General features: G+C 44.9%; 1 protein-coding gene across 2 annotated transcripts in view; it reads right to left on the bottom strand.

Moving 5' to 3' along the window:
- Positions 1–10264, bottom strand: part of ARHGAP22 (Rho GTPase activating protein 22) — a gene marked incomplete at both ends in the record, with an annotated part of 157053 nt that extends 146789 nt beyond the window's left edge. For both annotated transcript variants that reach the window (XM_082310290.1, XM_082310291.1), the window contains one exon: positions 10231–10264. In XM_082310290.1, coding sequence (XP_082166416.1) covers positions 10231–10264 — 34 coding nt within the window. The remainder of the gene's footprint in view (positions 1–10230) is intronic.
- Positions 10265–13171: the final 2907 nt, after the last annotated feature.

Below are 13171 nucleotides of genomic sequence, written 5' to 3'. Positions count from 1 at the left end.
AAGCGGGTCAGAGCCCCAAATTCAACCTGCTGTGTCCTTTGTTATTGCAAAATCAGAGTTATAGACCATATTGATAGGCAGCCCAAGTACAGAAACCTGCTCCCAGCAAAAGACTATTTTAATTTTCATGTCCCTTTAACTGCACCATCCTCTGATAGTTCCCAACTGGATCCACTGCAGACTATTCAGAGGACAGATCAGCACTTAGATCATAGCCATTTGGTGTGTTGCTTTAAAGCACACCCACTTGTCACACACAATGGACAACAAAACTATCCAACAAACCCAAGCATCAGCTCTTCACTCTCACTGAATCTTGGCAAAATCTCTTGAAAGCTGTACATCTTCTCCATCTGGTTGGTTAGAACTGCCTACCTGACAAGCACTGCTGAAGGCATCTCTGCTGCTGGCAAAGCTCTGCAGTTCCATGGGCAACCACGCTGAGCTACAGCTCACTGCTGCCAGAAGAGGGAAGCCTTACTCCCTTCTCCGTGCACGCACACTGCTCTTCTGCCGATACACCCAGCCTTACTTTCCTACACCCAGCCTTACTTCCTGCACTTCACTGACAAGGTGAGACCTTTTTATAAGAATAGTTACTCACTGGAATGGCACAAAGTTATCTCAGATTTTTTTTTTTTCCTGCTATCTTAGTGAGTTAATTCAGGTCACAGAAGGAAGACTGAATGAATACCTTGCACTCCCTCTGCAACCAGCAAAAGCCTTCTGTAATCCTCCCTATGGGTATGGCTTTAAGACTTAATTTTTAATAGCTTTCCCAGCCACAGTGGACTGAGGAGCAAACAAGAAATGCTGATCACAATAACATTCAGATTGGAGCTGGGACTCTACCCTGAGCTCGTACAGCACCAAATTCTGTGGAGTCCTGGTCAAGACTGCAGCTCTTCAGCACTACAGATGCAGCACATAGGTCAACTGCAGCATAACAGCTCAAGCTAGTCATAGGCCCTCCAGTCACCGATGTGTTTATAATAAATACTAATGCTTGTGCCATGCCAAAGCACATGGTCCATATTATTCGGACACTGCAGTGGCTGTCTGCATCACTGGTACCTTACACTTATGTTATAAGCATCAAAGATGTTTGTCCACCACACTCCATGGAATATCATTTCCCAAAATTATTCTGGACTGAAAAAATCATTGAGCACAGAAAACTTTGTCAAGGCCTTTTGCCAGCAACTGGCTATAAGGCTGAAGTGATATCATGGCCCAGCCACTTCCAGCAATAAAATTCCCTGAGTTTAACCATAACATTATATTTCTCATTTCCCTCACCCAAATGTCAAGAAGGTATTCATTCCTACCCTACTTCAGGACAGAGCATTGAAAGAACAGTTCGATGTGCCTGTTTCAACATCTGTTATACCTATTTCCAACAGGCAAACAAAGCCTGCTTCCTTCTCTGTACGACAGGTGGCTAAGTGACTTGCCCTACTTCCAGGGTTGATCTGGGCAGAAGGACAAAGGCAGAAGAAATCCAGGAATTCTTACTCCTACATTAATTCACACTGTGAACCTAAGTACCCAACACTTTAAACTGAAAGAGGGTAGGTTTAGATTAGATATAAGGAAGTTCTTCACTATGAGCATAGTGAGGCACTGGAAGAGGTTGCCCAGAGATGTTGTGGATGCCCCATCCCTGGAAGTGTTTAAGGCCAGGTTGGATGAGGCTTTGAGCAACCCGGTCCAGTGGAAGGTGTCCCTGCCCGTGGCAGGGGGGGTGGAAATAGATGATCATCAAGATCCCCTTCCAACCCAAACCATTCTATGATTATTTAGCTATAAGTACTTTTAACAAGATGTCACTGGTTAATAAGGTAAGGCTGGCTCCTCCTAAACTAGAGGTCTGCACAGGAATAAGTATTAACCCCATGCCTACAGTTCTCCCAAAGAGATCATGATCAACCCAATCCTTTCCCCTGCAACAGAATCAGTTCTCAGCTTAGAACCAATGTATACAGCTTCCTTGTCATTTAGCTCCTTATACCGTAGGTTTGTTCTTTAAACTTCGATACCAGTTCACAGGATGACTATCTTACTGAAGCATAAATAATTCTTAACACCATTTCAGAGGAAGGATATTACAAGTAACTTTTTTCAACCACAGCAAAGACTTAATATCTCCTCTCTTTAGCTCTTCATAAAGACCAATTTACTGCCTTTGGGGCACAAAGGACCCACAGAAAAGCTCTGTGAAAGGAACACACATTAGAAGGACTGGCAGCAGCAGCTTCCCTCCCCCATGTTAGTTTTAAATACCTTAAACACATGCAGGCCTGAGCAAAGTCTAGGTATAGATCCTTTCCTCTTCCAGCTCACCAGATAGCTCATACTGCAGCCTCATCAAGGGGTTTCCCCTTCCCACCACAGCATGCAAGTGCCTTCATCGTTGCCTCAAACTACCTCTACCCATAACGCAGGGAGCTGGAGAAAACATTAAGCTGTTTATGCTGCTCTGCTTGCCTATCAGCTACCATGAATATAAAGGGAAAGCCAGCAAGGAAAAAAGTCATTCTGGTAGTAACCTTACAATAAAGAGGAATACATTTATATAGGCACTAAAAGTAGCAGTTGACTGTCCTCTCAGGAAAGAGGTGCTAGCATTCATAGTGCTTCCACTGTACTCTTCACAACCCTGCCAGTTTCACCCTGTACTCACTCAGTGGGTGTTTTACAAGTAATTAGAGAACCTATGGCTTTTTCATTTTTTTAATATTTAATTTTCTTCCCACAAGCTCTCTCCCCAGTAGTCCAGCTACCCTTTGAGAGGAATTACTGCTCTTTCTCAAGGCCCCTTCCCCTCCCCAGGAGGTGAGTCCATGGCTCATTATTTCAAGTTCAGTTTGCCTGTGCTTAATAAGCTAGTGCCTGCCTGTGAACTTGTCAGGGCTTTTCCTAAGGAGAATGATTTCCTGCCTGAACCTTCAGGCAGGGACAGAAAGCCGCTATTGCCAAGAGCGGCGCTTAATTCAGCACACACCATGAATCCTATGTGGAAAGAGAGGGGCATCTCTACAGACATGGGAGAATCACACCTTTGAACAGCCTGGGTCCTTCTTCATGGGACACACCACAAAACAAGAGTGGGAATCTGAACCTGTCTCTGGAGGAATCCCACAAATATCACTTTCTTGACCCTCTGTGTATACGCACATGGCCACTAAACCAGGACAATAGAAACAAAGTCATTACAGCACACAACTGATAATGCAGCTCACTGCAGCACACCCCTGCACCAAAGCAGCACAGTGCCAGGAGACTGACCTGATACCAAGGGGCAGAAGTAATTCCCTGCTTCATTCACCTCCCTAGGGCTGCACATGGTGAGAAAGGACACTGAGCTACCTCCTTGTTCACTTCTTCCCCACACTTTACCCTCTAATCTGGGCCTACTTCTTCCCACTACCTTCAGGGCAGTTAATCCAACAATGCACCAGCTCCAGCCCCAGTGCCTCCCTCCACAGCCCCTGTACCATTGCATTAGGATTTTAAGCTCAGCTCAGCAGCTTTATCTCATATTCCTCCAAAGCAAAAAAGATGAAATCCAGACCCACACCACAGGCAGGGCTGCCGCTGCTACTACCACTACCACCACCTCCTCCTCCTCCCTAGCGCCTCACAGACTCCTTCCTCCACCAGCTCACAAACTGTGAGCCATAAACCAAACCATATTTACCAGCACTTCATCCTAGCCCTTTACCCACATACCTTTCTAGAACACAGCTCCTGAAATTGCCTCTCCTACTTTAAAGAATCACTCATTTAAGGAAGGAGGGTAGTGAACCTCCCCCTTGCAGCTGGGCTCCTCGTTAATGGTGGCTCTGCCATGCCAGCTGCAGCTAGTCACACTGATTGCTCCCTGCCCTGGGGCCTGGTGTGCTCCCAACAATGTTGGTGGGCTCTCAAGGGCTGAAGGAAGTGTTTGGAGGAGTTCGCAACTCCAGGGCTGTTTACTTTGGTTCTAGGAGTAAGAAGCTGGGTGTTAGTTGCCTGGTAAACTGGAGGTGCCAAGGTGCTGGCCTCCCACATGATCTGGGATAGCTGTGTGCATCATCAGCCCTGTAATCCAGAGCTGCAGCGTGGGGCTGTGGAGGCATTGGTGTTCCTCTTTGCAGAGCTAAGAGGCTGCAGGTGCTAAGCTGTGGTTTGGTGAGGGGGACAAGACACATAAGAGAGTTCCCCTTTTCTGCCTTTTGCTGGCCAGTGAAAGGAGGGCTCTTCACCCAGCATGATTGTGAAGGGAATGCAGTCTGAGGAGCTGCCTGCACTGGACAGTCTCTGAGGTCCAGGACTTGCTCCAGCAGCATGGTGGTGGCCTCTGCAGGAGTTGAGGGGGAAGGTGCCACCAGTTCCCGCCTAATGCCAGAAACATGAGAGTGAACTCCTGTTGTGCACAGGGCAGCAGGATTGCTTCCTCTCTGTGGAGGACTTGGAGAAGAGCCAGAAGTTGGAGAGTTGATGCCTTGGTAAACAGAGAAGTCTGAGTGCACTTAGGGCTGTTTGGCTGCCTCTGGTTCCCTATGAAATGTATTTATTTCACTGTTCCTAATTTCTTCTTTCTGCCATGTCTTTTTTCATAAACTGAGTTGCACACTGTTTCTTTTTCTCCTTTTTGTTGAAATCTCCTTTAACTGCTGTTTTTTGTTAACTGCTGTTTTTTGTTCCCTTGCTGGGCCTTATCTCAGCTCTGCCTGTTGTACAGGTTGTCCTGCTACCTGTGCCTGCTGCTGGGGTTGTGGGGTTGCCTCTTAGATGAGGTCTAACTCCTAGAACCTGAAGTGCATTGGCAACACTGAAGAATTATTAACTGGCCAGGTTGAATATGACTCTGAACAAGCAGCATCTTCTAACAGAGTCAGAGGTCACCTTCACTGGTCTAAAAATGCCTAATTAATGTTTCCTTAGGTGTCATTCATCATCATTGAAGCTTGTTCCTGAGCCTGGCAAACTCAGGATAGATGAGAACTCCTGAAAGCCATGACTGGTTGATAGCCTTCTGCTGTGATTAAGGCTGTCTTGAAGAAGTGATTAATAATGTCATTTCCTTCAGACAAGAAATCTCTAGAGGGATGACCCCAATCACCCAATGTTTCTGGTACAGAAAAAAAGTTCCTGGAGGCATCCCCCACAATTTCATACCAGTATGTTCGTCCTATTATGCTGATGCCCTCCATTTACTCAAGAAATAAAGTTGCAGGGTTGCATTTATATGTCTAAGCTGTTCTTAACTGGCAAGTCCTTATGGAGTCGGATGTGTTCTGATGACAGAAAATGGCCAGTGAAAAGCTGTTGAATAAGAAGGAAGGATAATCCATTATTTTTTCATGTACACTAAACTTTGGGAAACTCGTTTCAACTCCTGGCTCTGCCTTGGACTTCATATGTGGCCTAGGGTTTTTCCCTAATCCACAGAATGTAAATGTTACTTGTGAAACGTGGCATGTGCAAAGGTAAATACGTTTTGAATTGTTAAGTTCTGAGATACTATAGTAGTGAATTGTTGGTCACCTAAGTAATGGATTAACATAAAATTATCAGTTCTGAATACAAATGTCTTATGACTGACAATTTCAGAGATGTCTAGATTAGCAAATAGTACAGATCATTAGGAGTGGATCTGTTACTTAATGGCAGGGAACTAACATTCATGCTACATATGCATTTCAGGGGGCTCTGTTTTGGACTGGTTCTATTCTGATCCTATGGACTGAATACCAATCAATGGCTGGAAAGCATTAAGTGCACTCCTGAAAATATCTTCCCACCTAGTTTAATCCAAAAGGAATTCAGTTTGTTTATTCTGAGACTGCTTCATGACATAACCAAAGTGCAGGAAGTGAGGAGAATTAGATTTGTTTCAAAAGCCCACTTTTAAACCTAAAACCCTCATGTAGTTTCCAAAGCGTACTACTGTAATTCTCATAACTGTAATTTGCTTTTGTATTAAATAATATGCTTTCAGTCTGCGGAATTAAGGAAGTCTGGATTTCCACTGATTACTGCCTTACATTCTTCTACCACACAAACCCCAATTCCTCTACGTGTTCCTCAAACTTGCATAATGCTGTCTCTTCATCTTCCTCAAATACCCAGTTCCTTCCACATCCCTGACAACCCAATATATTCCTACATCCCTTAGCTTTTTGGCTGTCTTGAATATATGTGTGCTCTTACACGACAGCCAATATGTGTCTTTTGGATGGTCAGTTGGGCATTATCTTTCAGAACGTTTATTTCTGTTGAGTACTATGTGGCAGTTTTCCCTAGGTATACAGATATGGTTACCTTTCCTCTGTCCTGACACCAATTTTCTTTGAGTTTATAGGAGTCAAATATATTTTGATACTCCTTTTCTTCTTTCAAATCTGGTTGTATTTAGCCAAACAGCTCAAAAATTGTTAGGACAGAGACTGATAGAGAAATCATGCAATCATGTATCCTTACTGCCATATGAAAGCAGTTTAAATATAGGGTATTCATGTGTCTGTAATCAAAGACACAACACTTTAATTAAAAATACAATGGCAATATTGCAAAGGCATTGAATACTAAAACCTAGCTGTCCTCACTGCAAGCACATGAAGCTTATGTTGTAAATGTGCACACTCCCAGAGGGCTAGTACTTTACCCTCTAAAGTCCCTTCTGGCAGCGTTACTACACATCATCCTTAGAAACGTTTTAAGTATGCTAAAGCTCACTTTTCATTAAAATTGAATTATGACAAGTTTCAGAGAAGGAAAAAAGAGAGAGGGAAATAACTCTGTTCTACTACAGCCATGCTGAAGTATACCTGAGGTAAACCCAGTTTGTCTGCAGCAGGCTAGCTAGCCACAATGTCTCTCATCACTTTTTCCAGGCTCTACGTTTTAATTAAACAAACAAACAAAAGTTTAATTATTATGACTGTGAAAAAAATTTTCATCATACTGTAACATATGTACGAGTGTGCAGCCAAACAGAGATAATAGGTCAGAGAAGTGCAGACAATTCCATAATGTCAGACAAAGTTCCAGTCAGGAGAGAAGGTTTATTCTTAGTACCTATACAACTGAGACAGACTGTGCCGAAGACAGGAATACTGTAAAGAATCTATCATGTCAGCAGGCTAACTTTCTTGCTATAGAGGGCAATCCCATCATACCACTTACTAAAAAACAAATGCATAAGCTTGTCGTCAGTCCAGCTTCCATTTCCTAGCACATTTAAATGCAATTGGGTACGTATAACCTGTTTGAGACTTTTCAGACCAAGGAGCACATGCTTTGTTTCATTTTTTTTATCTCTTAAAAACAAACAAAAATGCATTCCTTGAGACTGAATGATGTAGTCCAAAAACTGCTTTCTCTGCTCTCTATACTGAAAGTTCTCGTGCTTCTACTCTGGAAGGCAGTATTTCTATGTCCCATCACATAGAAAGAATGTGAAAATAGATGTTTTCCATTGCAGTCACTTATTTCAGAATCTGCCAATTGCTGTACGTAAAACACCATAGAAGAAAAAATAATGCAAAATCCATTCAAGCCTATCCAGGATGAATGATTTTCCAGAAGGCCCATTTATGCACATTAAGATTTTCAGTCTGTGAGATTTTACACCTTCCTAGGTCTTATGAAAACATAATGTACCTCTGAATGCATGTTTCTGAGTCACAGATGAGAGCTTGCTCATGGAATGGCAAGAACTGCATTACACTTGACAGGTACCTCTAGTAAGGCAAATTATCTTTGTTCTCTAGCATACCTTTTACAGATATTAAGAACTGCACCCCAGATGTCAGGCTCAAGTCCAGACTCAGCATTTTCAAAAGCCTGAATGTCTTTAAATCCAGGAGCTTTCTTAAGGACCATCCACAAGTCAAACAAAAATGACAGCATCAGATGTCACAAGTAAAAGGTTTAAAGGCACATTCTCAGCAGAGATCTGGAAATACAAGTGGAGCTGATGAAGCATTCCTATTTGCACAGATGCAGGGAGCCTGAAGCAAAGATCTGGACACACACACACAGGTGGTTTGAGTAATTCAGCCACAAGAAGTCTACACCAAATACATGAACATCCCTAGGTTCAGCTTTATTGCTGCCTCCTATCACACTCAAGTGAAACCACAGGCTGTACCCAGAGTATCCTTCCTTGTCCTTTCTCTTCATTCTGTCTGCTCAGAGAAGTCACGCTGCCTTCCTTACACAACTAAGTCCTCAATGGCAGAGCTAGCAGCCACTACTCTGAGAAGTCAGCCAAGTTCGTGCAACAGCTTGCCACAGACCTCCTGACCTTGTTGATGCTGTCAGCAACAGATTCTTGCAGCCTTCTCAATACTTTGCTTGCCCACCATTTACCACCTGAACCTTCATTAGCAATCCCAACTGAGAGCCCAGGGAGCATGAACTACCATTTCACATCCAGCTCAGCCTTGCAAGGTGGGACACTTACCTTCAAGCAGCATTCAGCATCTTCAGCACTGCCTGTTTACAGCTCCTGTGAACAAGAACTATAGAAGAAACTTGCAGGATTAGGTCCCACTTGGTAACCTTTGTAAGAGGTTACCAGTGCTTTGCCACGGCATTGCAAAAGTAGGGAAATTCCTGAAGTTTCAAAAGCCATCAAGCCAGCTCTTTTCATGACTTCTAAATTCACTCAGAAATAAACCTACCACTGCACAGCTAATGAACCAAACAGAACAAACCCTGAGAGAATGACATATACTGCTATAAATTGAAATTGAATCACAAAGGTACACTACAGTTTGTCCCCCAAGCATCGGTAGCCCACAGGGATCTAGAATAATGTCTATCCTGTAACTAGACTTCGATATATATTAATATACAACTTAGTCTCTTCCAGATGAATTGAACAAAGTGGAAGAATGGCAGGCATGCAGTTGTGAAAGCCTGTGTTCCTCGTTCTGACACAGACTTCCTGTACCACTCCAGTTGCATCATTTAGGTTGTTTCATCAGAGCTGTAATAGCCCACAGGAATGCTGAATAACAAATATATTAAAGACTGGAAGGAGATTAGACACCCCTTAGAGGGGGAATGGCAAAGAGACAGCACCTATGAAAGACTTGCTGAACTTCTACAAAATTGTGTAACTAAAAAATAAGTACATATGAATTTACTGTGGGTGAGGCTGCACGTACCTGATCCTGACACCTCCGGGTGGCAGGAAGCTTCTTCCTTCCAAGACACTAACAGCTATTTAATGGGCTGTTGGTATTTTAAGGACTGTTCAGCATGTAATACTGCTTTTATATATATGATGCAAAGTGACATTTGGCTGGAAGTATCTGTCTTAGAATCACAGCAGCTAGAACCAGCGACACTTTCCTATTTTATAATGCTGGCATGGCTGAAGAAAAACCTAATCTTTACGTACTCTTCTGATTGCACCTGCTTTTGCTCCTAAATGACATTAATCTAGCCTCTCTTCCCGATGGGTGGGAAGATATCCCTCTGAGACTGTCATTAGGCTGTGAATGGCAACGATGCTCAACAAATGCCTTGTCAAACGAGGAACTGGTGCTGCAGCAGGAGATCACAAAATACATCCCCTGCCAGAGCATCTCCTCCGGGCAAGCTGGAGTGGAGACACCGGCTCTGCCCAGCCCCAGCTGATCGCTTTACAAACACTGCATACTACACCTCGCAGGTCTGAACGACTGCTCAAAGCAGCTGTTGCAAAACCAGGGCAGGTTTTCCTTCCTTCCTTTGTCTTGCCCACAGCTCACACAGAATGACTTTCCCCACCTCCTCCTCCCAGCCCTGGAGGGATAACGTGCTACAGCAAACTGCTTCTCCAAGATGCTGCAGGTAAACTTGTCACAACTGCCTCCAGCTGTTACAATGAATTTCAGCATTAGAAACACGGCATTAGCAACCACCACAGTGGTGCAAAGGCTCCGTCGAGTCCCAGGACAGAGTACAATTTTTGACTCATCTCTGCTGCTCAGCCCTGACATTGCAGACGACGTTGCTGAACACAAGCACAGGTCCCCTCCTCCTACGTTTCATTCTCCCCGAACCTTCGCAGGCGCCGCTCACTCGCGCTGCCCTCCCCAGGGCCGGCTTCGGCCAGCGGAGCAGCAGCCCGCCCTGCCGGGGCGGGGGGCGGCGGCTGCAGCGCGGCGGGGTCTCCGCGGAAGTTTCCCGGTGGCGGCAGGCGGTCCCCCGCCCCACAACGCGGGGCGCACGGGAAGGCACACTCACCTCTCCTGGCCTGCCTGATCTTGGGGCTCAGCATGCTCCCGGCTGGGCTGGGCGCGCCGCTGCCGGCAGCCTCAGCGCCCGGCCCCGGCCCCGGCCCCGGCCCCGGCTCCGGCTCCGGCTCCGGCCGCCGCCCCGCGCATCGCCGCGCCCGCCGCTCTCCACTTCCAGCTCTGGCTCGGGGGCGATGCTTCACATGGGGCTAAATAAACCCTAATGCATTATTTATCCGGCCTCGAATTAATTCCCATCCAAACTAGGCATTAAGTGCCTCGGTAATTACTGTCGATAAATCACTAGCACGCAGACACGAGGGCTGGACCTGGCTCCTGCTAATTGGCCATGCATCAGTGTTATTAATATGCCTCTTTCAGGGAGCAGCGCTGATCCCGCACTGCCCCTCTGCATCTTCCTCCGATCGCGCTCAACAGACGCTTTGACTCGATAAGGATCAGATCAGGAGCTGCATCTCTCCAAGCCCGAGCCAGGGGGAAAAAAGGGCACAAAGCACACGCCGAGAATCTTGCGCATCTGATAAGGTTGTGCGTTAGAAGAAACAGCAAGCGCGCTGGTCCCGAGGGCAGCGGCGTGCAGGGCTGCCTGCTGAGCACTGCATCCCTCCCGGGGAGGTATTCCGGGGAGCTGAGGGAGAAACGACCCCACTGCTCTCTGCAAGGATGAAAAATCTCTCTTGCCTGCCTGACAGCCTGGCGGGATGGGCACAGGGGAATGCCATCACTCCATTTTAGCACTGTCATTTTTATTTGTACTCCTTGCTAAGCTCTCCCTCACCGCCGCCGGGGGCGGGGGCAAAATTTGCAGTCAGTAATGGGGGGAGAAAAGAACAAACATTTGATTAAATAGTTAGATACTATTAAATAGTATCTATAAACTATAAATAGATACTTGGATGAAAATGGAATCTGAAGTAATTGACACATCCTGCCCCTCGGCTGCTCTTAGCACAACCTCCTTCCTCACCATCCCCATCTGCCTAGCAGGTCCTCCCGCAGTGTAGAAAAGGGGGTAAATATTTCCCTAGCAAATGTGCATGCCCTGCAGTATCACCCCACAGGCTTGTATTGCTGAGTTGCCTTGACAAAAAGCATCTGATATTGGCAGCTTCCTCCTCTGCCAGGAAGATCCATCATATCTTGGATACTGAATACTGGCCATCAAGTCATATCTCCAACAGTGGAAGAGGTTATCTGGCCCTTTACAGAGGCTGTACTTCTCAGTGTGCAGGCTGCAGCAATGGCTAAGATGTTTTGGACATTTAGCTGCTTTAGTTGCTGGTGGAACCAGCTGCTTAGAAATGATTGTAAATCTTTGAGTTTGTGGTGGCTGTCTCAGATTTACACACTTGTAAATGAGCCTATAAGTGGGATCTGAACTGTTGTCTCTGTTCTGAATACACAGGCTCCTACAGTTATGTTCCCACTAATCATCTGTGTTAGCTAGGCTTCAGCACAGTAAAGAGTAGCTAACTGGTGATCCCTTGGCCAACAAGCTTAGCAAGTGTCCTGATGCTGTGGATAACCAGTAAGAGCATCAGCAGAGGGAAGTTATGTTTCTGCCTTTCTGCCCAACCTCAGTCCCTGGACCAAAAAGTCACTCCTACCAACCATTTAACATAATTCCTTCTCTCTCCATATTTTTAGCATTTCTTGTCTGCTTTCATGCTGTTTATACACATCATTTTGCAGTTTTAGCAGGAACCCACAAGGTGTGTACAGTAAAACATAACAAGAGATAAAGTTAACTGAACTTTTAACTTCATGGGAAACATGGGACACTTCATCCTGCTAGGTCACTTCCCATGAAAGCCTGATTTCCCCTCTGGGGAAAGACATTGTATAGGGACCTATACAAATAATTATCATATTCATGGGTAAAATTAAAACATTCAAACAAATGACAGCCAAGTTCGACCCCAAATGCTAACTTTGAACATTTTTTGGTTAAATAAAAAGTACTCAGTGTAAGCAAAAATATTCAATTTGATCCTATTTGAAATGTTTTGCTTTGACTTAAACATTTTCAGCCCTTCTTAAAGCAATTTTCAAAAGAGAAACATCATTAAAATGATTTTTTAAAAGTTGGGAATTTCCTATTTTTTTCTCCAGCTTAAACACAATAAATTCAGACCTGAATTTCTCAGATGTACTCTTTGAGGCAAATAAACTATTTGTTCGGGGAGGGGGGGAAGCTATAAAAAAATGCCAGCTGAGACAGAAAAAAACAATCATCACCTCCAGCAAGTGGTTCCATGCTAGCTACAGTGCTTTGCTCTGACAAGTTAAAGAAATATTTTCTGAAAGAAACACTGAGAATAGGTCCAACAGAAAGGTAGCCTAGCAAGTGTCTAGAAGGAACCAGACTCTATGGGAATGTTTAATCCTTGAAGCTTGTGTACTGAACTACTTAGACTGAGCAGGATAATTAGGACAACGTATCTCAATGGTTTGTATTTACTGTAATTCTCCTGTGAGTTTCACAGCCCCATTCCATCCCACAGCTGGTTTCTCAGGGTGTGCATTCCTCAGCTGTACTGACCCCACAGAACCACATCCCACAGGGGCCCTGCCCGTGGAGCAAGGGCTGGGAATGCACTTTATCTGTAGCCTAAGTCAACTCTTCACCCGCATCTGTCCCATACCACTGCCAGCTGTCCCTTCAACACACATACCTGGCAAGAGCCTTTTTGAACATATACCCTTCTATATAAAAAGCGCCTATGTAAAAGGTGACAGAGCTGAGAGTACTCCATGGTGATGCAGGAGGGAAAAAAGGTTGAGTAATGGCTGATTTCGCTTATTCTCCCTACATCCAGTTTTGTCTGACTCAGATGCTGCTTCCAAATGGCAATGGTATTGATGACTTTAATTGCTTGTGGAGGACAGTAATTGCAATCTGAAGAGTACATAATTTAAGTATAGTGAAG

Source organism: Platalea leucorodia (assembly GCF_965183815.1).
Source record: "Platalea leucorodia genome assembly, chromosome: 4".
Taxonomy (NCBI): domain Eukaryota; kingdom Metazoa; phylum Chordata; class Aves; order Pelecaniformes; family Threskiornithidae; genus Platalea; species Platalea leucorodia.
This window is presented reverse-complemented; position numbering and strand designations above follow the sequence as displayed.